General features: G+C 46.6%; 1 protein-coding gene across 2 annotated transcripts in view; it reads left to right on the forward strand.

The window, feature by feature from the left end:
• Positions 1 to 1,105: 1,105 nt before the first annotated feature.
• ARHGEF6 (Rac/Cdc42 guanine nucleotide exchange factor 6) overlaps positions 1,106 to 27,142 on the forward strand; it is a 59,824-nt gene continuing 33,787 nt past the window's right edge. Inside the window, exons 1-6 of one of the 2 annotated variants that reach the window (XM_056859931.1) lie at positions 1,106 to 1,319; positions 6,275 to 6,358; positions 16,392 to 16,476; positions 20,717 to 20,844; positions 22,085 to 22,286; positions 25,171 to 25,241. In XM_056859931.1, coding sequence (XP_056715909.1) covers positions 1,155 to 1,319; positions 6,275 to 6,358; positions 16,392 to 16,476; positions 20,717 to 20,844; positions 22,085 to 22,286; positions 25,171 to 25,241 — 735 coding nt within the window. In that variant the 5' untranslated portion in view covers positions 1,106 to 1,154. Of the gene's footprint in view, positions 1,320 to 6,274; positions 6,359 to 12,254; positions 12,277 to 16,391; positions 16,477 to 20,716; positions 20,845 to 22,084; positions 22,287 to 25,170; positions 25,242 to 27,142 lie in introns of those variants that run through there. The other variant, XM_056859930.1, reaches the window with a different exon arrangement.

The following is a 27,142-nucleotide window of genomic DNA, read 5'->3' on the forward strand; positions in this document are numbered from 1 at the left end:
CTTATGTCCTAGTCCAACAAACTCTATACCACTGGTGGCCGAAGTAGAAAGGGCTTTATCTCTTTAGACTGAAAGTAGGGGATCCCATTTTAGAAAAGTAGCCATGTCAGGCTTGGCTAGAACATTTTCCTTCTGATGTTACTAGACTTGGGTTTTTGTTTGCTTGGATAGATACTGTCTATGGGCAGCACTAAAATGGCACCCTTTATAACAGTGGTTCCCAACCTTTTTTTGACTAGGGACCACCAGGACTTTTTTGTTCGGTGCAGGGACCCCAAGGTTCAAAATAAAAATTCTGAGAATTTGAAAATAAACTTTAATCATAACTGTTAGTTAAACATTAAACTTAGAATAATATTTGAATATATATTTTATAATAGAGAACTTTTAATTGAAAATATTAATTTATTATGGGTTTATAACTTTGTTTCGCGGACCTTAATTTAGTTCTCGCGGACCCCCAGGGGTCCGCGGACCCCTGGTTGGGAACCAGTGCTTTATAAACAGTCTTTAAGTGGTACAATCAACTCTTACCACCTTGTGATTTTACTAGTTCGTTCTACCGCAAGTGGAGCCCGTGTCTCCTTTCTCTTTTATAGAAAGGGTGTGGCTGAGTTGTAAAGCACATGCTTTGCAGGCAGAAGACCTCAGCATCAATCCCTGGCATCTCGCTCAAAAAGGATCTCAGGCCTGGAACGTCTAGTCTCTGCACCAAGATCTTGGAGAGCCGCTGTCGTAAATAATACTGGGTTAGATGGACCAATGTTCTGACTTGGCAGAAGGTAGTTTCATATGTTGTGAGGCCTGGAGGGACGGGGGCAACAGGATATCTTATTTACTGCATACGATCCAGCTTCTAGCACTTCCTTCCCCTGATTAAAACTTCTGCAGACCTGCTTGCAAAAAGACCAGAAATCATGATTGAAAATGCACACAGACCAGTTCCTCCAGTCAGAGCACAGTCAGTTTCTAGTACCTTGTTTTTCTGTTTTGAAGAAATCAACTGGTTTGTGGCTTTAAGTGCAGGGCAATCAGTCAATGCTAGCTCTGCTCGCTCCCACCAACCCCAGAAGAAGCAGGAAGATGCAATCGCGGATGTGGCTTAGGCCTGGTTGCACAGAAGGTCCTGTGCGAGAGACGGAAGGTCTTCGACCATGAATCCAGAAGAGCAAATAGTGACTTGGCTGATTTCGTTGGGGGCCCTAAACTCCCCCAAAATGCGGATTGGTGACCCTGAGCAGTTCCTCAAAACGTCCTTGAAGAATGGAGTAGTCTTGTGCAAGCTTGCTCTACGGCTTCTTCCAGGGTCTATAGACAAGGTAAAGTTTGTCAATTAACCCTGCTTGTTGCTCAAAGCTCCCTCTTGCAAGCTCTGTGAAAATGGCACCTGTCTGGGATGGGGGTGATGAGTATCCTGTTGCAACCATAAGCTTTGACCCTAGTAAGAAACTGAATCCCCCTTATATCGTGCTCACTCTTTAGAGACTGATTTAATGTTGGTAGTGAAAGGTAGTCACTAAGATCACCTAAGACCTTTCAAAATTACATAGAGTGTCAGTGTGTTCATAGACTTTCCAAAGCACTATTTCAGTAATGCAACGTCTCTGTAGAGTAGGCCAGGGGTATTCCCTGTATTGCAGACGTAGGAAGAGTGCTGTGAGAATAGCAGCTTGCTGACAGCCTTCTAAATATTTCTTGGTTGATAGGAGATTTGAGATAGCTCACACTCTAGCACATTTTTAGCATGTTTTTCTTGCACTTCTTTCGAATGTTCAAGGTGGCCTACATCTCCCTTCTCCCATGTTATCCTCACAACAGCCCTGTGAGGTAGATTAAGCTATGAGTGATCCAGAGTTACCAAGTGAGCTATAGAAATTGAGGTTATTATACCAATATGGTAATACTGTTGTGGCGATAGAATTAGTCCAGATGACTTTGCAGTCACATGACATCTCACTCAAACTGGCCTACCATCTGTGCAAAGGATCTAACAGCACAATCCAAAGAAGGGAGGGAGTTGTGGCCATGGCTGGGGACTAGGGTTGCCAACCTCCAGGTAATAGCTGGAGATCTCCTGCTGTTACAACTGATCTTCAGCCGATAGAGATCAGATCACCTGGGAAAAAATGGCCGCTTTGGCAATTTGACGATGAGCCACAGTGCAGTTGGGCTGCCTCCGGAGCAGTTTGCTGCGCCAAGCACAGGAAAATCCCCCCAAGCCCCATAGAACTGCTGTATACAGTTCCATGGGGCTATGCCACCATTTTTGCAGGTGCAAGCTGATTCCGGCAAAAGGGGGCGTTCCCGGGGCAAAAGGGCTTAGGGAGCTGACTAAAGTCAGCCCCTCCCCCAGGAACACCCCCTTTGGCACTGGCGCTAGCCCTTGCCCTGGAGAAATACTGCAGCCATGGCTGCACCAGCGCCCTTACATAGTGCTGCCATGCTACTCTCCGGCACCTACAGAAGTGTCCATTTGGACAGTGCAAGCAGCACTTACGCCAGCGCAGGGGTCATGCTGCCTCCAAACCCCTTTCGAGGGAGCCCTTGTGCTGCAAGTGTGCTTAAGCACGCCAGTAATTTGTAGCATGGACAATTGGCGTTGCACTGGAATACTAAGCAAGCATATGCGACTATTGCAGGGTTTAAATGTGCGAGTCCCATGTGTCAGTGTCTTTGTCTCCCCAGCATCATGTTTAAATTAGGCCTATCTCTCCTGTAAGAAAAGGGAATCTAGATTCCAAGGCATTAAATATTTAAAGGGAAGGAGGTAGCTACAAGCATGCCCAAGGATTAGGGTTGCCAGGTCCCTCTTCGCCACCGGTGGGACGTTTTGGGGCGGAGCCTGAGGAGGGCAGGGTTTGGAGAGGGGAGGGATTTTAATGTCAAAGAGTTCAATTGCCAAAGCGGCCGTTTTCTCCAGGGGAACTGATCTCTATCGGCTGGAGATCAGTTGTAATAGCAGGAGATCTCCAGCTAGTACCTGGATGTTGGCACCCTACCAAAGATGCTGTGTCATAGGCTCAAGAGCACATTGTCCTTTACAACCTCCCCCCCAAATTGCTTATCCAGACAGTAAATGCCATTAAATGCATTTGAATTGCAGCTGTTCTGTGAGTACAATTAGATCCATTGTTAGATTAAACACTCACAAGGTTTTTTTTTTTTTTTTAATGAAACCATTTACTGACACATCTTGCTGCAGAAGCTAGGACAAGCCATTGCTGAGAAATGCACAGTATGCAGAGAAGGAAGGAGGGCAGGATTGGGTAGCAATCTTTGGTGTGAGGTGCAGTAGTTAAAGAGTGCTAGACTAGGATCTGGGAGACTGGTTTCAAATCCCCACTCTGTCAGGAAGAGAAGCTCACAGGGACAGCTTGGGCTACTATCGACCTAGCCTACTGCACAGGATTGTTCTGAGAGTAAAATGGAGCAGGGGAGACCCATGTATGCCCCTCCTGAGCTCCTTGAAGAAAAGGTGGGATAAAAATTCCCTAAGAAAATAAGGGTTGGAGATACACAAGTGTCTGCTTTCAACTGTGAAAAGCTGTGAGAAGGGAATATATGGAGGGCAAGCTAAAACCAGCCTCCTTCTACATTCTGATGCAGGTGTTCTGCATGTCTAGAGGGAGTGGAAAAGTTAAGCGTTCACAGTCAGTGGGTAGGAAGTGGTACCCTTATATGTGCTTCATATCAGTGAGATGTTTGTCAAGGGCTCTGATTCTTTTACATTATGGCCAACACATGAAAGATGAATTGGAAGTCTGATTTTTATGCAGCAGGCTCTATATGGTCCTGTAACAAACAAGCAAACTAGAATACTGTCCACGGGGCATTCAAGTCTGAGAACTATCACGTGCTAAAATGGAAGAAGGTGCATAATAAAGCCTCATTGCTGAAGCCAAGCAGATCTTGGTATAGAGTTGCCAACTCCGGGTTTAGAAATATCTGGAGATTTTGGGGGTGGAGCCTGAGGAGGGCAGGGTTTAGAGAGGGGAGAGACTTCAATGCCATAGAGTCCAATTGCCAAAGCGGCCATTTTCTCCAGGGAAACTGATTTCTGTCACCTGGAGATCAGTTGAAGTAGCGGGGCATCTCCAGCCACCACCTGGAATTTGGCAACCCTATCTTGGTATAGTCAGTGCCTGGGTGGAACATGGGCCCCCCCCCTCCTGGAAACCCTTCCATGTATATGCCAGCTTGAATCCCATGATAGAAGAAGAGCTGACCAGGGCTGTTTCATGGTTAAGATGCCAGAGTGACCCCTCAGAAGCCCATGTTTGCATCCCCGCCTGCCCGTGAAGCTCACTGGCTCACCTTGGGTCAGTAACTCTCAGCCTGGTCTACCTCACAGGGTGATTGCTGTGATGGTAACCTTGTGAGGTAGATCAGGCTAAGAGAGTGTGACTGGCCGAAGGTCACCTAACAAGTTTCCAAGCAGAGTGGGGATTCAAACCTGGCTCACCCAGATCTTAGTGTGATGCTCTAACCACTACACATACCATCCACTTGCTAGATCAGACCAACATATCTTGCCCTGCTTCTTCACAGTGGCTACTGAGGAAACCTGCAACAAAGCAATATTTCCCTTCCTGCTGCCCCCACCACTAACTGTTATTTATTCCAGTGGCTGCCTCTGGACACAGAGGTTCGATTTAGCCATTTGGCCATTGTGGCTAATTGCCCCCATTAGACCTATCTTCCATGCATGTCTCACATCTCCTTCCTTTTAAAAGCTGTCTAAACCAGGGGCCAAAATCATCCACTTCCTGTGGTAGCAAATTCCATAAATAATGCATTGTCTACAGATCTATATTCTTTGGACTGTCCCAAATCTATTGCTGATAAGTTTCATCGGCTGGGGCTGGGGCTCACAGCCCCTAATCAGCAATGTTTGCAAAGCAGGACTGATGAAAGAAGAAACTATTTGAAGAGAAAGAGGAAACAGCAGTGTGATAAAAGACTGTTAGTGAAATACTTCCTCTACCCTCTAAAAAAACAGGAACCTTTTAACTGCAAAATCTCTCCATCTAGCTAAATGTACGTCTCAAGGACTCCATGCCACTACTCATATACTTAGGTGTCATTGTATAAAAGAAGTGAGGATATATAGCAGGGCAGAAACTCTCAGGGTTTTTTGGGTTTGTTTGTTTTTGCCTCCATGGCAAAAGCGGTCTTGTTCCCTCTTTCAATGTGTGAGTGGGTAAATTGCTGTCAAATCGCAGCTGATTTATGGCAACTCCGTAGTTTTCAAGGCAAGAGACTAACAGAGATGGTTTGCCACTGCCTTCCTCTGTAAAACAACCCTGGACTTCCTTGGTAGTGTCCCATCCAAATACTAACCAAGGCTGACCCTGCTTAGCTTCCAAAATCTGATGAAATCAGGCTAGCCTGGGCCATCCAGGTCAGGGCCCTTGTTTCAATACCAGAGCAATACCAGATTAATTTCAAATTCTACACCGAGGTACCCCAACTCTGGCCCGTGGAAAGGAACAGCCTATACATTTCCCTCAATTATGCAAATGTATGTTTTATTTGGAATAATGTGCTTGGCAGCTTTCAAGATTAATAAAATCATGGATTCAGATTATGACCTGCAAATCACGGGCAGCAGCAAGGGTGTATACATGATACAGCCCCAGCCCTGCCCCTGAATCACAGGAAATCTGATGCAGGGTGAAGTGACAGGAGGGGTTCCTCTATCACCTTTCAAGCATTCCTACCCAACTGTAACGGTTTAGAAGCTTGCTGCCAGTGCCACGCTCTACACTGACGCAGAAGCTAGCAGCATTAGTCCCTTCTTGTTCTGCATTTGTCACCATAAATACAGCTAATAATATCTTCCCTCCCCCTTTTCCAAAATCACAGGGAGGCACCCCTCTTACACCAATGTCTCTCCCCCCCACCCCGCAAAAAAGGGCTAGCCTTGGAAAGTCCATCCAGACACCCCCTGATATACGCTACGGTGCGGCTTTGGGCAGGGTGATCATCGAGGGCCAAGTCATCCTCTTGATATTCAAAACAAGAAGCGAGCCTCGACGTTTTCTGGTTCAGTTGTTCCGTTGGCTCTGCTCGTTCTTCCTGGCTTGACAGCTTGCCTCTGCCCACCGCACACCCACCACGATCCACCCTCTTCTAAAAATCTCTCCAGCGCCAAGCTGTCTCATTCAGTAGTACAAATACGCAGTCTAATATCTACCCAGGCTTGCTGAAAACAGAACAGGCGATTCTGATGGGAGCTGTCAAGATGTTCATCGCTGGCTTTTGATTCTTTTAGTATTGTTCGGAGCCCAAGACAGAAGCCGACTGCATTGGCAACATAAAGGAATTCTTAAATGGGTGTGCTGCGCTTAAAGTGGAGGTGAGTGCTAACATATGGAACTGCTTTGTATCGAGTCTGATCTTTTATCTAGCTCAGAAAAGCCATCAACTTTGCTGGGCAGAGAACCCCACCCTACCCCCACAAAAGCTTCACTTAAGGGCCTTTATGAGTTCTAATTTTTAATGGGACAGGTCAGGGACTTAACAAAGAGACTTTGGGCATTTTAAAAAAAACAATTGTTATGAAAAGACCATTTAAATAATACTTTTACAGTATATGTAATATTTCACTGTACAGAAAGATTATCATTAACGGTGAGCACAATTTAAAGTGTTTTAATCCTAGTTAAGTTTAGGATCAAGGCACCTGAAGGATTGACATATCCCATAAGATCTCCTGATCTTTAAGGTCTGCATTGAAGACTCTGGTCTTGGTGCTCCCAGTTCAGAAACAGGCTGCTGGAGAGAAGACCTTTTCTATGGAGGTGTCCCAGCGTGGTGTAGTGGTTAAGAACAGTGGTTTGGAGCAGTGGACTCTGATCTGGAGAATGGGGTTTGATTCCCCACTGCTCCACATGAGCAGTGGAGGCTAATCTGGTGAACTGGATTTGTTTCCCCACTCCTACACATTAAGCCATCTGGGTGATCTTTTATTTGGTCAGACTTTTAGTGGTTGGTTGGTTTGCAGACTCAACCAGCTTGCTTCATTGCTGGTTCTTCTGATTCTTTAAAAAAACAGTTGTTGCATTTCACTGATTTTGTTTTTTGAGATCCGGAAGTGGATTGGACCTTGAATGCCACTGGGAAAAGCCTTGGTGGGCCTTTTGTGGGTGGGCTTAACCAGTGCCGCATGCGGGTAGGCTTAGCCAACATCCGTTACTTAGTGTGAGGTGGGTAGGCTGCCACAAGACGGCAGCCCTCACATAGCATGAAGCAGGCACTACAGCAAGCCAGCGGGCCTCATTTTCAACCTGCCCCTCCATTGGGGAGGGGATGGGTTGAACCCTTTAGCAAGGCTGTTTGGGTCTCCCAAACCACCCGGGAGGCTCTAACAGTGCAATCTTAAGTGGGTACACCTTTCTAAGTCCATTGGTGTCAATGAGTTTAGAAAGGTATTAACTGTTTAGGATTTTACCATAAATATTTTAACAGATTGTTTATTGTTTGTGTTGCAAGCCATCTTGGAAATGAGGCAGGAGAAAATTGGGATACAAATAAAATAAGATGCAAAACATATTTTCTGTCACTGAAATAAAGGCTTCCCTTAACCCAGTTTTTCAGCTTCTCTCCATGTTAACTTCTCTCCGTTTAGCAAACACCCTTTAATTATTTTTAGAAATGTTTCAAGATTTTTTGAATCTGGTATTTGAGAGAACCAATTTAGTATGCTATTGGAGGGTACCGGTAATATTTTTTCCCCTAGGTTGACCCCTCCTCCCGGTGCCTTTCTGGTCATGGAGGAAACCAAAGTTTCCACCAAGAACGGAAAGGCAAAATTGGATCCAAACCAATTTATTTAGTACTGTTAACGTCAGATTTTGACAAAGGGGAAAAAGACAGTGAAGCCATCTTGAGCCAAGGGGGAAAGCGAGATATAAATGTTTTCATCACATAAATATTTGGAATGGGTCCATGAGCAGGAACACCCTGCCAGGACAAAGGAGAGGAAGATGGGATTGAGTTAAACCACCATCACCAAGGGCTTGGCTGGTATAGGTGGTAGGTGGACATGAGGCATCCTTGAGATTTCACACACCAAGGGGCTGGGTTGAATGGGTAGCCCAGGTGTTTAAAACAGATCCTGGGGCTTAGCCCTGGCACTGATTAAGCCCTACTCTGGTGCCCATTGAAGCAAATGTCCAGAGTTCATACATTATCGTTTTTTTCATAAGCATGGTGTAAATTCCAGCTCGCCTTATTTAGATCGTGTAGATCTGCTTGACTAATGGTGGTGCTTTCCCTCAGTGCAAAAAGTCTTCTGCCAATGTGGACACTTGAAATAGCCCAAGCAGAAGGTTTCTTGTACTGGAGAAAAGCACTACCATTAGCATAACGGACCCACAGGCTCAAATCACTTTTTAGCAATGCTGGTGTATTTTTTCCCCTGGCCTTCCAGCTGGGCTTGCAGGCATGACAGCAAGAAAGGAGAGGAAAGAGAGGAAAGAAAGAAGAAAATGACAATTCTAGCTACATATGGCAACACCCACCAGGTGCCATATGTGGGAGGGGAGAGAGGAACAGTGGATTCTTTGAACAAACTTTATTTAGCAACTTAATGTAACTGTTATTGAGGCAGAAACATTTCTGAGCATGACTAGACAAGATGGGGCCTGGAGAAAAACGGAAGCCGTTGTCTGGATTATGGCTGGCTGGCTGGCTGTCAGAAGTGGATGCCTCAGCAGCTCATGGGATAACATGGGATTCTGGAGTGGCCACTGACCCACTAAGCAGAATGCAAGCCATTGACCACGCACAGCAGCCCACAAGCTTGATAAAAGCTTTGGGTTTTGTTGCTTCACTGCCCCAGAGGTTGAGCTATGAACTATACACCATAACAAACTAATTACATTTATTGCTAGGTGTACAGAGTCCCGTGGCGCAGAGTGGTAAGCTGCAGTATGTGTGTGTAAAGTGCTGTCAAGTCACAGCCGACGTATGGCAACCCCTTTTGGGGGTTTTATGGCAAGAGACTAACAGAGGTGGTTTGCCAGTGCCTTCCTCTGCACAGCAACCCTGGCCTTCCTTGGTGGTCTCCCATCCAAATATTAACCAGGGCTGACCCTGCTTAGCTTCTGAGATCTGACGAGATCAGGCTAGCCTGGGCCATCCATGTCAGGGCAAGCTGCAGTACTGCAGTCAAAAGCTCTGCTCACAACCTGAGTTCGATCCCAATGGAAGTCGGGTTCAGGTAGCCGCTCAAGGTCGACTCAGCCTTCCATCCTCGAGGTCGGTAAAATGAGTACCCAGCTTGCTGGGGAAGGCACAGGCAAACCACCCCGTAAACATAGTCTGCCTAGTAAACGGTGGGATGTTACGTCACCCCATGGGTCAGTAATGACCTGGTGCTTGCACAGGGGACTACCTTTACCTTTACACTATAAAATTGGAATACAGGCTACATATAAAAATATCAGTTAAAACATTCTCATACACAATAAGATTTATCACAGGTTGATGTACACACATCAGGAAGCATTGTGAATTCTGTATCACATTGTGTGAGCAACTGTCCATGTGGCAAGACACACAATTTGGGTTAAGAGTTCACATCAAGCCACGCAAAATATTCGATAAAAATATCTCACAAGGTTCATTTCCAGATGTGTTTTTTTAATAGAACTTTCTAGTATTTATGACCACTGAGGAAGGCCTATTCAGGTCGAAACGCATCTGGTCTAGCATTGACAATCATTTACACTGATTGTATATCAAATGTGTATAAGAATTTTATAAGTGATATTTTTATATGTAGCCTGTTTTCCAGGCCCTGTGTTTTTAGCAGTTTTATAATGTACACCTAGCAATAAATGTAATTTATAGTGTATAGTTCGTAGCTCAACCTTTGAAGCTCTCTCTACATTTTTGGTTGAGTTTTTTTCCCATTTTTTGTTGTTCTGTTTCACCGCACCAGAAGTGGAGGGACGTAGTCAGGCACATAGCCGCTGGGTTGCATTCACAAGTTGCGCAAGCATTTATAAACTGGTGGGTTCAGATGTGGAGTTCTGTTCTGCCTGGTAGGCTGCCAGACTAACCTCATTCATGAATGTGATAGCTTGAGAAGCTGTATTCATTTTGTTGGTGTGGCATGTTTGATTATTTATTCTGCTGAGTTTTTAATGCTTTATTGATTATTGTGCTTTGCTGTTTCTGATTTATGACGCATCGTAATTGGTTTCTATTGGTGTAAGCCACTTTGAGGGCCCGATGCCCAAAAAGCAGGGCGGAAATAGTTCAATAAAGAACCTACAGTGGCATGTCTCAAGCTGGTGCAGTGTGTAGATAAACCAGTTTTAGAGTATGCAGTCCAGCAAAGATATGCTTCACGTGCTCAGATGCACTCTTTTTAAGCATTGTTATTTTCCAAGAAGAAAACATGGTTTATGTAGAGCTCCCCTGAGGACCCATCTGGGTGAAAAGGCAGAATGTAAAAGCAGCTTTAAATAAATTATGAAAATTTATGAAATAAATTATGAAAAATTGTGTATCCTGAGGAAAGAAGGTCTGTGGAAAGTCTACAAAGGTTTGCCTTTAGGACAAGGAAACCAAAAAGGACCTAACGCTGATCTGAAATATGCCTTCCAGGAGAGCCAGTACATAGAGTTGTGAGGTGCTGCTGGGCTTCCTTAGCGGCAATTCACTTTGGATCTCTGTTAAGCCATTAAATTCACCGAGTGGCTTTGGGCTTTCTCTCAGCGTAGCCTAACTTACAAGGCTGTTGTGAGAATAACAGAAGGCCAACCGTGACTTCTCCCATGAGCTGCTTCGTGCAAAGAAACGTCAGCGAAAGGGCCCTGCTTTCCACTGAAACTTCCTTACCAGCAATGAACCCAGGCAGCCAGTTTGAAACCAAAGTTTCAACCCTTCGCCCTTCTCCTGCCTGCTCGCCAGCGTGACCCCTTCCCCTGGCTTTAACTTCCCAAGAAGGGCCGGGGCTCAAACCAGCCAGACCAGTGGCGGACTGGGTCTAAAAATATTGGTTGCCGCGAGACAAAGGGGCCTCACCCACAACAATAAGGCTATTGTTTAATTTTTATAAATTTTTATTTTTAACATATTGTCTAATGCAAAGCTTCTTAAACTATGGGTCATGACCCCATATGGGGTTAATTGAATGTGGGGGTCACAAAAAATTTGGCAAAAGTAAATGGTAAAATTATATGTACACCAAAGAATTGTTTAAAAATCAATTTCTTCATGGTTTATTATCAGTAAATGTTTGATTTATAGTCCTATATACACAGGGCCGCGTGAAAATTTCTTGGGTGAAAAGGGGTGGCGGGTGGAAAAAGTTTAAGAAGCCTCGGTCTAATGTTTAAGGGGGCCCACTTGCAGGGCTGGATTTAGGTCTGATGAAGCCCCAAGCTATCGAAGGTAATGGGGCCCTTGATATATCCAGCTGTCCTTTGTCAACAACAAATTGCTGTTTTTTGGGTTGAATATATGCTATATGCCCTGACCTGGATGGCCCAGGCTAGCCTGATCTCGTCAGATCTCAGCAGCTGAGCAGGGTCAGCCCTGGTTAGTATTTGGATGGGAGACCACCAAGGAATACCAGGGTTGCTGTGCAGAGGAAGGCACTGGCAAAACACCTCTGTTAGTCTCTTGCCATGAAAACCCCCAAAAAGGGGTCGCCATAAGTCGGCTGCGACTTGACAGCACTTTACACACACCTATGCTATATGGTATTTTATGGACCTAACAGGTATCTAAAGCCATTTGCACATAACAAAATATGTATTTAATCCGAGTAATTGTTGATTTTGCAAATAGACATCCAGTTTCCCCCCCCACCCATCGGGCGAGCGGACACCCCGGCCAGCCGGCCACGGAGCCGGACTACCCGCACTCTTAATCCCCCCCACCCCACCCCGCATCCTCAACGGAAAGTCGTGGCCCGTCCCGGCAGCGAGGGAAAGCGCTCTGCACATGTTCAGGAGACTGCGGCCGCCGCCCGCCCGCCCGGCCGCCCGCTGGCAACGCGATCCCCAGAGGGAGGGTTTGGCTGCGCGCCCGAGGGACTCCCGGCGCGGTTGGAGGGGGCGTCCGGACCCTGCCCGCCTGCCCGCCCCGCTGCGGACGGCCGGACGGCCTGCCTGCCTGCCTGTCACTTCCTCGCGCCGCCCGCCCGCCCGCCTGCCTGCCTGCGATCCGGCTCCGGGTCAGAGCGCGGCGCCGCCCGTCCCTCGCAGTGGCGGCCCCGGCTGCCATGGGCCGGCCGCGGCGGAGACCCTGAGCTGGGTGAGTGGCCGCCCCTCTCCGCCCCGGGCCCCCCGCGCCCGCTCGGGGTCTCCGCTGGGCCCCGATCCCCTCCTCCCGCTTGCCCGGCGGCGCCTCTGCAGCCCCTCTGCGCGCCCCTGCCTGCCTGCCTGCCCGCCTGCCCGCCTGCCGCGGCGCTCCCGGCTTCGCTCTCGCCGCTCCTTCGTGCGCTTGGGGGGTCTTCGGGCAAGTCCGGCCGTCTGGCGTGCAGGGAGACCCCCCCCCTCTCCGCGCCCGCTGGCCTCTCCGCTGCGCCTGGCGCGCCCTTCCCTGCGCCCCTCCCCGGCCGCGAACCCCCCTTCCGCGCGCCCCGGTCCCTCCCCAAGCCCGGGCCGGTGCTGCCATTAGGCGAACTAGGCGGTCGCCTAGGGCGCAGACCTCACAGGGGCGCCGCTTTCAACGGATTCGTTTCTCGGGGGGGAAATGCAACTGACGATTTATACATATTTATTTTAAGATGAGTACCCCAACAGTGCTGTGGGATGTGACTAATTGTAACGTCTTATTAAAAAGTTTTGTGCTTTTATTTTTTTTCCTGCAAGACATCTGTTTTTGAAAATTGGTTAGCCATGGGGGGGTGGGCGGGGGGCACAAGTCGTTCGCCTTGCCTAGGGCGCAAAAACGCCTGGCACCGGCCCTGCCCAAACCCCTCTCTGGTTTTGCAGTTGCCTTGCTTCTTTCTCCACTCTGAGCCCTCCTCCTTATTAGCTTGCCCGACTGATTGACGGACTCCCCGCCCCTTCCCCACACCAGCTTTAATGCTGGGGTACTGCAGGTCCCTCTGCCTGGGGTTCCATACCAAGGTGGGCTTCTTCAGACAGATACGTAAATAAGTAATTCTTCTGCTGCGTCCCTTCCTGCCACGTTGACCTGTTCTCCTTCGCCATTATCCTCCCATCACCCACCGCCATTCTTTTTGTTTGTTGCTGCCAGCTGTGCAATGCTCCTTGCAGGGCACCCCGCTGAACTTTTTTGCTTGCCCATTCCACCTTGCCTTCCACCTGCCTCTCCGCTCTCGTAGAATAGAACCATAGAATCATAACGTTGGAAGGGACCACCAGGGTCATCTAGTCCAACCACCCTGCACAATGCAGGAAATTCCAAACTACCTCCCCCCGCCAACACACACACACACCCCAGTGACCTCTACTCCATGCCCAGAAGACGGCCAAGGTGTCTTCCTTCTCATGATCTGCCTAAGGTCATAGAATCAGCATTGCTGACAGATGGCCATCTAGCCTCTTCTTGAAAACCTCCAGGGAAGGAGAGCTTACCACCTCCCGAGGAAGCCTGTTCCACTGAGGAACCGCTCTAACTGTTAGAAAATATTTCCTAATGGTATAAGCAGAAAAGCTAGTTTTCTCCACTGGAGACCCCCTTCTGCTTCATGACTCTGGGGATGAATTTGGCATGAAAATAGAGTAAGCTGGGAGCCATGCGACTCTAAGGGCTGTAAATTCCAGAAACCTGCTCCCAGTGAAGCACGTTCTGGAAAGCTTCTGCCACAATACACTGGTTACTCTTGGAGGGTCTACAGAATTCATTGTTGTTTTCACTGGAGAGCCATTGCCAGTCAGAATTTGGGACTGATCTTGGGAATGTGTACATGCGAATTATGTGCCCTAACTCCTGAGCCATGGATCCGTCCAGAATGTGCCTTAACATGTTCCTCGTGTCTTATGTGCTCCTGGGTATGTGCCCTGAGTCCTAGGTTGACTTAGGCCACCATTCTTTGCAAGAATCCCAGCAACTAGTAGCTGCTGGTGGGCTGCAGGCTGCTCACCCCTGCTCTTCAGAAATCTTTGGGGGGGAATCTTCTGGGTTTTTTTTTAAAAAGCCATAGGCAGAGAGCGAGAGCATGCTTGCATTCACATTTTATAGAACCACAGCAGGGCTGGAAAAGAGCTCAGGGCGAGATCACGTTACTCCTTCCCAGACCTACCCACGTAAACTAAGGCCACAGTGTGTTGTGCGCGTAGAGTAAGATCTGATGAGGTACGTGGCTCCCAGTTGCCTGCAGAACACACAGTTCCAGAGGAATCAAATGTGCCAGGCCGCAGATGGTAAAGGAAGGCACAACACAGATAACCCCAAATCCAGGATCTCATTTGGGTACGAGTTGCTGGCAACTGACACTTCAGCCCTTGGATTAAAAAAAGAAATGCCCTTTTCGTTCTGTTCTGAGTGAAAATTAAGAATCTGAACTTGTGGGTAGAGGAGTGCCGTGTGGTATCTGTATTGCTCCAGGAAGGCAAAAGCCACAGAGCTACTTGGCAGTTAAGGGGTGCAATTGTAAAAGTGCTGACGTGTGTGTGTGTGTGGGGGGGGTGAGGATGCCCCCTTCTTTTCCCACAAGCCACTGAAACATCTGCAGCCTTTAGTTGCTTCCACTGACATCTCTGGTAATGGAAAATAGTTTTGCACCATCTGCTAGGTGCCAGATTGAAAAAGACCTGGTCCTTTCTGTAGGCTATAGTACTGAAGAGCTTGTACCAAAAGGTAAACCCAGTTGAACTTTGTGCCATTTACTTCTGAGTGAATTTTTTTTATTTACACACAGTGCTCCAGGCAGCTCACAACATTCATTGAACAATATCAATAGAGATTAAAAAATACAGAACCTTACAATACAATCTTAGCTCAGGCATCAGAATAAAACATGATTATTTGGCACCTGACAACCAACATCCTAGACTTCTTCCAAAAACAGGCAGCACTGCGAATAGATGGTAGAAAGCTGACCTTGAGTGTTCTGAACAAAATGCCTGGTGGAATCTAGAAAGATCCAGAAATATATTTAGGGCTGCACTGTAAGGGCCACGTTAGATGGGTTATTGGGTTATCAGCTCACAAGTGATGGTGACTGTTGAACATGGCATGTTTGCTTTCTGAGCCAATTTGCTGCAGAGTTCCCAGCATCCCTTAAAATATCCTTTTCCCAGCACCAGGAACTCAGTCTAAATTAAGCTCCCTCTCCCCCCAGCTGATTTTTAAGGCTAAACTACACATTGGAGAAATCTGGTATTAGAACATCTAGTTTGACTCTGAGACTGCAAATGTGGCAGTGTCGTTCCATGTACAATATTATTCAGGCATGGTAGTGCCTGATTATGTTGCAACTATGATCTCCATGGTAGGGGCTATTTTGTGTGTGCGGGTGGTGGTGGATTACCGGTATGTTATACACGTAAAACGTCTCCAGAGGGTTTTGTAAGCTTTGGTGAACCAAACACAAATAGGTTTATACTATGCTTTAAATCTAAAAACTGTTTTACAGTTTTTGGTGTGGTGTTTGTCTTTACAAACATCCCAGTGAGGTACGTTGGTATTTTCATTCTATAGATGGGAAAGTAAGCTAAGACTGAACAGCTTATCCAAAGCCAAGTGGTGAGTCCAAGACAAAATGGGGCTTTCAGACCATAGAAGAAAGGTAGAGTCATCCATTGTCTGAACTTCTGGTAACAACTTAAAGCTGACGTAGGCGATGATTCTTTATTGGCGCAGAGTGGCATCAATTTGGCATCTGTATGATGAAAACCCGTATACTTTCCATTGTAAGTTGGAGTGGAAAACTAGTTCCCTATTAGTCCGGAAGTATGATTTTGCCCCCAGTCCAGTTTTCTTCTTCTTTCTTTTCCTCTTAATATTGAGAAGAGGGAAAGATCCCACATCACCAATGTCAAAAGACTAAGCTGCTGCTCCTTTACAGTATGCCCAGACACATGAAAAGGGTCTGCACAGTTTGTTTACACTTTCCTTCCTATATGAAACCACAAACAGAAACCAATGGTAAAGCTTTCCCTAGGGTATGTACAACTTCATTCATGGAGGAGATGACATTTTAAAAAAATATTCCATCATGACAAGAAATTTCTTGGTACGTAGGGGGGGAATAGGTGGAAGGCTTGGCTGAGTCTCCCTGACTTGCTATTTTTCTACATGCGGTGAGCACTCAGACATTTACCTGCAGCCTCAAGAGGCACAGTTCAGGTGAGATTTGTCTCTTACGTCTACTGGATGGACCCTGGTTTTACTGAGTTACCATTGCATGGCTGAGCTGGGAAGCCCATGACGTTTCTTTTTGTCTTTTCCCACAGCTGTTTGATGCACATGATCTGTACACAGGAGACAATTTTCCCCGGGTACTGAATACCCTTGCAGCTATAAACAAAGCAACAGAAGGTAAGAAACGGTTGGGTTCATATCTTGCAGCAGCTATCTTCGCTGGAAGCACCTGTGTTAGCGAGTTTGCTTATTCTGTGCATTAATATCTCACCTTTCTTTCATAGTGGGATCCAATGCAAAGTGGCAGACAAGGGATTCCCAGGAGGTTTCCCATCTGAGCGCTTAACAGACCCAAATGTGCTTAGCTTCAGCAAGGCATCAGGTCCCCTCCAAACATGTCCTTCACTGCCCCAGCACTAGTTTTGGTATCAATTCCAAACTAATGCTTATCTTAGATCGAGTTGGACCATTGCTCTCTCTATCTGGCAGCAGCTCATCAAGATCTCAGGAAGAATTACTTGCAGTTAAGTGGGAAATGACGGGGATTGAACCTGGGATCCGGTGCATGCGAAGCAAGTGGTGCACCACTAAGCAGCTCTGGCCTCTTCTCTGTATATGGCACGTGAACCTGCCTTATATCAAGTCACTCCATTGGCTCAGGATTATTTATTCTCCAGCGCTTTGGGTTTTTCCCAACACCTGCTATCTTAGATGCTTTAATTGGAGATGCTGGGGATTATTTATACCTGGGATCTTCTGCAGTCAAAGCAGGTGACCTGCTGCCAAACTATAACTACTCCCCTGAAGAAGATGCCTTGCACTGAGTCAGACCAATGGTCCAGCTGGCTTGGTATTGTCTGGTTTGACTGGCAGCCAGGGTCTCAAGCGGAGAAGGGTATTTCCTAACAACAGCTACCTGAGATCCTTTTTAATGGAAGATGGTGAACATTTAACCTGAGACTCTTTTCCTGCAAAGTAGGTGCTCTTCCATGGAAAGGCTTCTGTATCATTATAGGTAAAGTAGTCCCATGTGCAAGCACCGGGTCATTACTGACCCATGGGGTGATGTCACATCATGGCGTTTAGTAGGCAGACTATATGGGGTGGTTTGCCACTGCCTTCCCAAGTCATCTACACTTTACCCCCAGCAAGCTTGATACTCATTTTACTGACCTCAGAAGGATGGAAGGCTGAGTCAACCTTGAGCTGGCTTCCTGGAACCAACTTCCGTCGGGATCGAACTCAGGTCGTGAGCAAAGCTTTGACTGCAGTACTGCAGCTTACCACTCTGCACCACAGGGCTCCTTCTCTGTATCTTTATGATGAAATAGAAACCACAGGGTTCCTTCTCTATCTTTATGCCCCACAGGGCTCCTTCCCTGTAACTTTATGGCGAAATAGAAACTGCAATTTGGGCAGGCACAGGTTTTCATGCAGGAGTGAAAGAATTAAAACTAGGATACAGCAGTCTATGTGCAAGGAATTCCTGACATGGGGAGCTGGGAGAATCTTGTATTTAAATGTCCCCCACCCCCATCTCTGCATGTAGAAAATGAACAAATCAGAAAGAAGGCTAGTTTAGTCCTTCTTCGGGCCGGGAGTTTCCTACCTGGTGCCTTCCACCTATACTTGGAATGGTATGATCCCTACAGGTACTTTAAATTTCAGGCTGTCAGATCAAGGCAGATTATTGATGGAAATTTTTTTTAAAAGATAGCAAAGTTAATGCAAGAGAACAACAAGAAGCTGAAATTAATTCAAGCACTGCCTTGGTATTGTTACCAGTCACTGTAATTTCTGATTATTCTGTACGATTTGGCGAGTGCCACCCTTCATATGGAAACGTCTGGCTGGTAAAGCACAGCGGAATCAATGTTGAAAGTTTAAATCGTTATGAAATGCAAACACCAAATTGTCAATGCATACCACGCTTCATTGCTGAATCGACATTTAAATTTGAGTCAAACAAGATTCCAAGAATAGATGTTGGCCCTAGCTGCTCTGCAAGCATACTTTTTCTTGCTGAGCACTTAGGAGAATAAATCAATGAGTTGTTTTGGGTTTTTTTTTTTTTAAAAAAAATCTTTGTTATATCTGTGAATTCTGCAGTCATGGTCAGTAACTGGATATTGTGATTTGTTTAGTTTCTCTCCTCTAGAGGAAATCTATGGGCAATCAAACCACGCTCTGTCCATAGCTTAAGACTGATTGCCTAGCCGTGATGTCCATGCTGAAAACATATTTTGGACAAGTGAATCACAGTAGATATACGCAGTGCTGCCTTTATGAATGAGGCGATGCTTGACCCTTAATAGTGGTCAAATCCTAACTCTCCAGCTGAGGATATGATGTTGAGTGATGTGCCATTGGATCTTCCCAATATTTTTACTAGTGATGTGAAGATCCAGAAATAAACAGTACACCACAGCCCTGATCCGAATTGTGACTATGCACGGCAGTTATCAGCCTTTTTAAAATGCTGGGAAGATCCCATTATGATACTCTCAGCGTCACGTGGTTTCTTTGGGTGGGGGTTTGGCGTTTTCTAGCTGCCTGGCATGACACAAATCTCTCTTGCTGCTAATCAGAGCTAGTTTGGTGCAGTGCTTAAACTACTTGGGCTAAGGAGACCTTAGCTCATGAAGTCTTTGGATGACCCTGGGCCAATCACCAACACTCAGCCTAGCCCTAACCTATCCCGCAGCATTGTTTTAAGGGGGAAATTGGATCACCCATTCATGTATGGCACAAAGATCCTTGGAGACATAACTTCAAGGAATAAGAAATAGTACCGAATGTTCCCAAATAACAATTTGGTATCTTAAGTCAAGCTTGCCTGCTACTACCTGTCTCCTGGCCTACCCTTCTGTATAGAGACACACCCCTGTGCCATTTTATTAGAGGAGGAAGATCTGAGAAGGGGAGAAGCTTGTTGGGGGGGGTGAGTAAGTTTCATATAGCCTTGTGTTAAAAATGTGAGATGTCCTGAGATTTGGGAGAGGAAAACAAATTACACTCAGTGGAACCTTGCAATCATATTCCCTTCTGTCTTCGCATCATGGAGGACTAGAAACATTACAGCAAGCCAAGCAACAGTAATTCCAAACACTCATAAGCACACTGTGCTCTTCCCACTCACCAAAGAGTACAAATCAGGATATGCTTGGTTATTTTGAAGAAGAATAACAAAATTATTTGGCAATGGTGAGAGGCCCCAAGTGCTGGCAAGGTAGAGCTGTGCACAGAGACAACTGTGCGAGTTCGATTGTCATTTAGCACGATACGGCAAACTGTCTTTGGCAGTCTACTATTTTGGCGGGGGGGGGGATAAAGTGGGCCATTGACATGTAAAAGGTAAAGGTAGTCCCCTGTGCAAGCACCGGGTCATTCCTGACCCATGGGGTGACGTCACATCCCGACGTTTACTAGGCAGACTTTGTTTACGGGGTGGTTTGGCAGTGCTTTCCCCAGTCATCTTCCCTTTACCCCCAGCAAGCTGGGTACTCCTTTGACCAACCTCGGAAGGATGGAAGGCTGAGTCAACCTTGAGCCGGCTACCTGAAACCGACTTCTGTTGGGATCGAACTCAGGTCGTGAGCAGAGCTTTTGACTGTAGTACTGCAGCTTACTACTCTGCGCCATGGGGCTCCTCCGTTGACATGCCGTAGCTCAAATAGCAGTTATCTTAGGGAACACCTCAGGGTGGGCATTGCGTTGATCTTGTTAGAGGAAAAGCATCTCAGAAGACGATATTTTGGAGGTGGGGTGGAATTGATGTGTGGGTCTTTTGCCTTCTCCTGTCTGTAGGGGGGGGGAGTAGTAATCCTGACTTCAGCAGTCTGCCATCTCTTCCCACGGGCCCACCAAGGCAAACAGAAAATAGCTGCGGCAACTTGCATCAAATGTCAGCGTGCTTTCAAGTTGTCTGCCTTATGGGTTTTGTGTATGGCAGTTGTACTGCCAAAATCCAGATGCTGTTTGACAGGCGCAACATGGAAGGCAGCGCTGAATGATTTTGCTTTGCTTGGGACAATCTGCCTCTACAAAGCTGCATCCACATGTTGTTGATGATTGCGTGGTCCGGTTGCAAATGACTACTGTAGTACAAGGGTAGTGCAGTATTCAATTATAAACTCCTTTCTGGTGGGAATGAACATCTCAGCAATGTCTGCAGATGTCTTCTGAAACCTCAGGTGGCTTTGCTAAGTTGAATTGAAAATAGATGCTGTGAGGATCCCCCAAGAAGCAAACTGCCTTCAATGTATGAGTACATGCCCTTGTTGTGTACAGCTTGCCTCTTTGGACTGTTTTGCATGATGCGGGACAGCAAACCCTGGTTTGCCCCTGAGTATTTGCACAATGGGAAACAACTTCGCATTTTCCTGGAGGTTTTTTTTTTGTTCTTCTTTTAAAACAGATCAGCAGTCCACCAGGCCATGCTCGCGTTTGCCATCTCCTAGTTCCCCCAGGGGTGACAGCCATCCTTTCCTGCAAGAAGCAGCTGCAAAATCGACGAAAGCAGTACAGAGGCAGTCAGGAGTGGGGGTATGTTGCAGAGGGGCATGTGCAGAGGGTGGTAGTGGGCTCAGTTCTAACTACAGAAACTTGCTGAGCAGTCAGTGGCCTGCAGGAGCGGACTATCTATTTTCCTGCCAGTTCTTGCCGCGCAATCGATCAGTGACAGGTAGATTCTCTTCTTTAAAGCGCAGCACTTCTGCTACCAAGCAGCTCAGATTCTGTTCCAGGAAGCACCAAATTCAGCAAACCCAAATCAAAGAACTGTGAAAATATGGACTGCCCACAAGAAATCCTATTCCTTGTCCTTCTGGGTTCTGGGATTGTACTGGGCATCTTTGACACATGCTAAAAACCGTCTCGCTGGATCCATGTTCACTTTCTAACAGCAGTCAGCTAGAGCCCTCTGGAAGCTCACAAGCAGGTTGTGATAATTACAACTGCTCCCTTTTGTTCACCCCCCACATTTGGTATGCAAAGGTATACTGCCTCTGCTCATGGAGGTTCCATCTTTGTAATAATTGTTGGTAGACTCGTCCTCTGTGATGTATGTCTCTCTCTTTTTTTTTTAAGCTGGCTAAGCGTGGTGTAATTGTTAGGAGTGGTGGACTCTAATCTGGAGAACCGGGTTTGATTCCCCACTCCTCCACATGAGTGGTAGACTCTAATCTGGTGAACCGGGTTGGTTCCCCCACTCCTACACATGAAGCCAGCTGGGTGACCTTGGGCTAGTCACACTCTCTCAGCCCCACCTACCTCACAGGATGTCTGTTGTGGGGAGGGGAAGGGAAGGTGACTGTAAGCCGGTTTGATTCTTCCTTAAGTGGTAGAGAAAGTCGGCATATAAAAACCAACTCTTCTTCTAAACTAATGCCCTACATCATCTGGTTACCAAGCTTACATCTCAAACAATGAGGGCTAGAAACTTTCTAAGACTCTCAGGATGCGCAGTTCTATTTCTTACATATTGCAGTAGCTTAGAATATGCACATGATAGCCTCCCTAAACCTTCACTTTATCTGATTCTTGAATAAGTCTTAGAGGGCTTTCTGGGCTCTGGATGGGACTGCAAGTCTTGGCTTACAGGATCCTTGACAGCTCCATTCCTTTGGTGCATCCCCAGTCAATTCCATTTCAGGATGAATTATGACACCTGGCACAAATCTCAGTAACTTGCTTGCCCAGAACATAAAAAGTCCCCTTATCTTCATTTTGCTGTCTGCCGGCTGCCATGGTGAATTGAACTTTCCCCCATGTTTCTTTGCATCAGGAGATGACTGAGAATGGAAGTCACCAATTGGTGGTCAAGGCCAGGTTCCACTTCAAGCAGACCAACGAGGATGAACTCTCGATCAACAAAGGCGATATAATCTATGTCACCCGGGTTGAGGAAGGCGGTTGGTGGGAAGGGACCTTTAACGGCAAGACTGGCTGGTTCCCCAGTAATTATGTCAGAGAAATTAAATCCACTGGTAAGGTGATCTTTCTTTCTTTCTTTCTTTCTTTCTTTCTTTCTTTCTTTCTTTCTTTCTTTCTTTCTTTCTTTCTTTCTTTCTTTCTCTCTCTCGTATTAAACAATCACTTGCTAGACTATATGGAGTGAGAGGGGGGCTGAAATGTGCCTGGGGTCCATGCAGATTGCCTTTGGTGGGGGTCTCTAGGGCTTCAGCTAGCAACCCCGTTGTCTCAGTTCAGGTGAGGGCCTGGTCTGTGAGCTATCGGGAGACAGAGCTAATGTGGTGTGTAGTGGTTTGAATGATGGACTAGTAAAGGGGAGACTTAGGCTCAAATTCCTGTTCTGCTTTGGGATAGTCATTCTTTGTTATCATAACCCACTTCACAGGGTTGTTTGTGAAGCTAATATGGAGGCAGGAGAGAACCGTATACAAACTTCTGTGAGGAATGGTGGGATAGAAATGTAATAGGGTGTGTGCACATGCTCAGTAGGGTTGCCCTTCTTCAGGTAGGTCCTGGAGAGCTCCCAGAATTTCAACTGATCTCCTGACTTCAGAGATCAGTTCCCCAGTTAAAATAGCTGCTTTGGAGGGTGGACTCTATGGCAGTATACCCTGCTGAGGTCCCTCCTCTTCCCATACTCCACCCACCCCAGGCTCCACCCCCAATCTCCAGGAATTTCCCAAGTCAGAGTTGGTAACCCTGACTTCCTACGCTGGGCTAACAGCGAAAGGAGAAACCAGGCAAGAAAATACCAAAGTCCTTAATGCATCAACCTTGAACTAGTCCCTAACTCGTTTATGCTTCCTTGGTCCAGGGCCTGGATTAAGAACAATAACTCACACTTGCATGTGTGAGGGTATATTTTCCTATACACAGCAGCTACCTTGTTGAGCAACTAAAGGAAATGCACACTGAATTCTTGAGGGAAAAGGTTTGATAAGTATCCCCAGGTTCATGTCTCCTTACTCAGGTTTGGGTACAGTTTTCCTTCCAGAATGGGCAAGGACCAATCCTGAGTCCTAAATTTCCCCTGGAAGCTTTGGGCAGAGAAGAGGAAGGCCAACCCCCACCTCCGAATCCTCATAGAGAGAAATTCTGCATTAGGCGCATGGTTCCCATTAAAGAGTCTGAACGCTGCCCTGAGGACTTACCAAGAACTCTGGGGGTCAGAAACCCTGGCACAATAGGGAAAATCAAAATGAACAAATGGCCTTTAGGCCCATGGTTCATTACACCTGGTTTAATTAGTGACTGATGTGGGGTATGTGTGTGTTTGGTAGTGGGGTCTTGGTTATATCGATGGATGCATTAAGTATATTTGCATTATTAATAATATTACCTTTTAATGTGGGATTATCTTTGAATTTGCCTTGGAGAACTCTGTTTGAGAAGTGGGACAAAAATCACGGAAACTGTAGCTTCACACGTTCAAGCCTGTAGAACTTCTCTTCCTCTGTCTCTCTCTTTCTTCCTCTGTCTCTCTCCATGTGTCCTTTTCACATACACAATCACAAAACTTAAAAAATAAGCCCCCACGCAGAGTTTTGAGAATTAAGATGGGGAAAATGTGCATCTAGAGAGCGGCAAATCCAAGGCAAAACCTCCCACGCATAAATGGCCTGTGTCTCTCTTTGTCTATATATATTTATTTAAAGCATACCATCGCAGACCCCTGGCTGTGCTCGTATGTTGTCTGTCTTGCACATTGTTATTCCGCAAAAGGTATTTTTAAAAAAAATTCTGTGTGTTTCCCTTAATGAAAGCAGACAGTTTTAGGCTGTCAGCTGCTTTAGAGGAAACCAGAATGAACAAACTCTCAAGACCCGGTGACCCTGAGTTTATCGTGATCATCATCGGGTCTCACGTTATCATACTGAACAGCAAGCTTTTTGCTTTCCTCTCGCTTCTAAGCCTCTTGCGCCTTTACGATAGGCTTTGAGCTATTCCTGAGCTGCCCTTGTGTGGTGATGGCCATCTCTTCTGGCACTGGACCTCTGGAGCCCTTGAGACTCAAAAGTTTAATAGCAGGCTTCAGGAATGCTTTGGGGGCTTGCTTGAAAAACCACACGGGGAACACAGGCCACGGTGAGAGAAAGTGCCACGAGGGGAAAAAAGCAATTGCTTGCAAGCCAAGCAGCGGTCACGAGCCGTGTTTACGTGCCTGCGCTTTTGCCTCGTTCGCAGTGCGCCTGGCTTAAAACGAAAGGCTGCTTTGTGAGGTAACACCTCAGGCTTGTTCTGCATTAGGTTTCTAAACTTAGACTGCCATCTCCTTGCCAGGGACCTGTCTCCTTTACGTGTATTATTCTACACATCAACAAGGCTGCAAAACTGTACATAATAAAACAGAGCTCTGTTGAGTACCAGGATGCTCAGGGCGTGCAGCCCTCTTCCTCCCCCCTCCCCCGCATTAAGGCCTTTGTGGCTAATGGAGACATCCCAGGAGTGGTCAAGGTTTGGACCAAGGATGTCATCAGCCTGCTTGGGGTGCTGTCAGAAAGTGACCAGGAGTTAGGCTGCAGCATTTGCACCCTCTGGGCACCTGCCCTGCTGCCGGACAGTGGTCCTTGATGCCCACAGGACCCTTTGCACCCACCACGTGAGCCTCCAGGCAGTACCACCAGGCAAACGTGGTGGCTCGTCGGGCTGTGCTTTTGTGGCAGTTTCCAGAAGCCACTTGCAGTACCTGTGACCCGCTGAAGTAGTTTGTCAGCCACACCAGTTCAGGCTGCAGCCCTGCAATTAAGATCAGCTTCTTGTCTATGGGTTATTTAAATTTTGCTCAAGATGCTGACAAGATCTCTTTTTATCTTTGTGTGTGTGTGCATGCATGTGCAGTTGTTTCCTGACAGAATAAGGGCAATTGTGTATAATGTCTTCCTCTGTTTGTTTCTCCAGATAAGCCGCTCTCTCCGAAAGGTTTGAAAGGAGCTGAAAGCCCCCAACTAACAAAGAATTATTATAGTGTGGTAAGTTTTAAAAGCCTCAGTTCAGTTCTGTTAATTAGAATTTCTGTTGTTATTTAATAATTGCTGTTTTCAGATTGTTAAGCTTGTAGAGAAATGATACTAATACTTATGGCACTTTCAGTGCATGCCGTGCACGTGATCTTGTTGTGCTCTGTACAACAGCCCTGCACATTAGGCCAGGATCATTTACCCATATTGCAGATGGCTGAGGCTGCGAGTGAAGAACTTGCATAAGACCACTTAGCAGAGGCAAGATCTGAAACAAGAGCCCCCCAGAGCATAGCTCATTCTCTTTTGGCTAGGTCAACAGTTCTCAATTGGTGGTACACATACCAGCAGTACTATGTGTACACCATTTTCCAGCTTTGTGGGTGAAAGTGGTTTGTTCTGGTCCTTCAAATCAGAAGTGCAAACAGCCCAGTTTAGAATTTTGGTTTGTAGGGCAAGTGCAAATCATAATTTTCTGATAGAAATGTTATGGTTTGTTTCAAATTAGAACGTAATAAGTTAGCGTGCTGTGCACAAGGTGCGGGGGGCATGGAAGAGAACTTCATGGCCACTGGCTCAGAGGGCTTTGAAAAAGGGATTGATGATTGATTTTTATGAGAAAAGAGTTCTATCAGCAAATATTAGCCACGATGTTAAGCAAGTATTAGCCACGATGACTACATGGGACCTGCAATCTCAGAGTCAGTATATCTGTAAATACCAGGTGCTGGGGGTGGCAGTAGGGGAAGGCTGCAGCCTTCACATATGGTTTGTGGGCTTCCTGAAGGTGTCTTTTAGCCATTGTGGAAACAGGATTCTGGACTAGGTGGACCCTTGGTCTGATCAAACAGGGCTCTTCTTAGCTTTCTATGAGACTTCTACAAGGCTTATTCGTGTAGTGCCAAGCTTTGGTTTGGGGATGGTTCTGACCCAGGCCAATTTTAGGCAAAGGCAAAGAAATTTATGGGTAGTATCCAGCCAGCTTTTTGTTCCATCTGACCCAACTCCTTTCCTTATTAGAGCCCCCGTCCCACATGGCTTTTGTCTAGGCAAGTCCCATGACCCCCTTTTTGTTGGTCAAAGGGGAGCCCCTAATCCCTTTTTCATCAGCCAAAAAGCTGGTTGGATCCAACCCTAAGACTTGTCTAAGCCTTTGTATTTCTTTGTATTTCCCCAAAACATGGCCATGATAGAGGTCTATAAAATTATGCATGGTATGGAGAGAGTAGACATGGAGAAGCTTTTCTCCCTCTCTCATAATACTAGAACGCGGGGTCATCTGCTGAAGCTGGAGGGTGAGAGATTCAAAACAGATACAAGGAAGTATTTCTTCACACAATGCATAGTAAAATTGTGGCACTCCCTGTCCCAGGATGTGGTGATGGCTGCCAACTTGGAAGGCTTTAAGAGGGGAGTGGACATGTTCATGGAGAAGAGGGGTATTCATGGCTACTAGTAAAAATGGATACTAGTCATGATGCATACCTATTCTCTCCAGGATCACAGGAGCATGCCTATTATATTAGGTGGTGACTGTAGAACACAAGCAGGATGCTGCTGCAGTCATCTTGTTTGTGGGCTTCCTAGAAGCTTCTGGTTGGCCACTGTGTGAACAGACTGCTGGACTTGATGGACCTTGATCTGATCCAGCATGGCTTTTCTTATGTTCTTGTGTGTGTGTGTAAAGTGCCGTCAAGTCGCAGCCGACTTATGGCGACCCCTTTTTGGGGTTTTCATGGCAAGAGACTAACAGAGGTGGTTTGCCAGTGCCTTCCTCTGTATAGCAACCCTGGTATTCCTTGGTGGTCTCCCATCCAAATACTAACCAGGGCCGACCCTGCTTAGCTTCTGAGATCTGACGAGATCAGGCTAGCCTGGGCCATCCAGGTCAGGGCTCTTCTGTTCTTAGGCAT

This window comes from Euleptes europaea, chromosome 13 (assembly GCF_029931775.1).
Source record: "Euleptes europaea isolate rEulEur1 chromosome 13, rEulEur1.hap1, whole genome shotgun sequence".
Taxonomy (NCBI): domain Eukaryota; kingdom Metazoa; phylum Chordata; class Lepidosauria; order Squamata; family Sphaerodactylidae; genus Euleptes; species Euleptes europaea.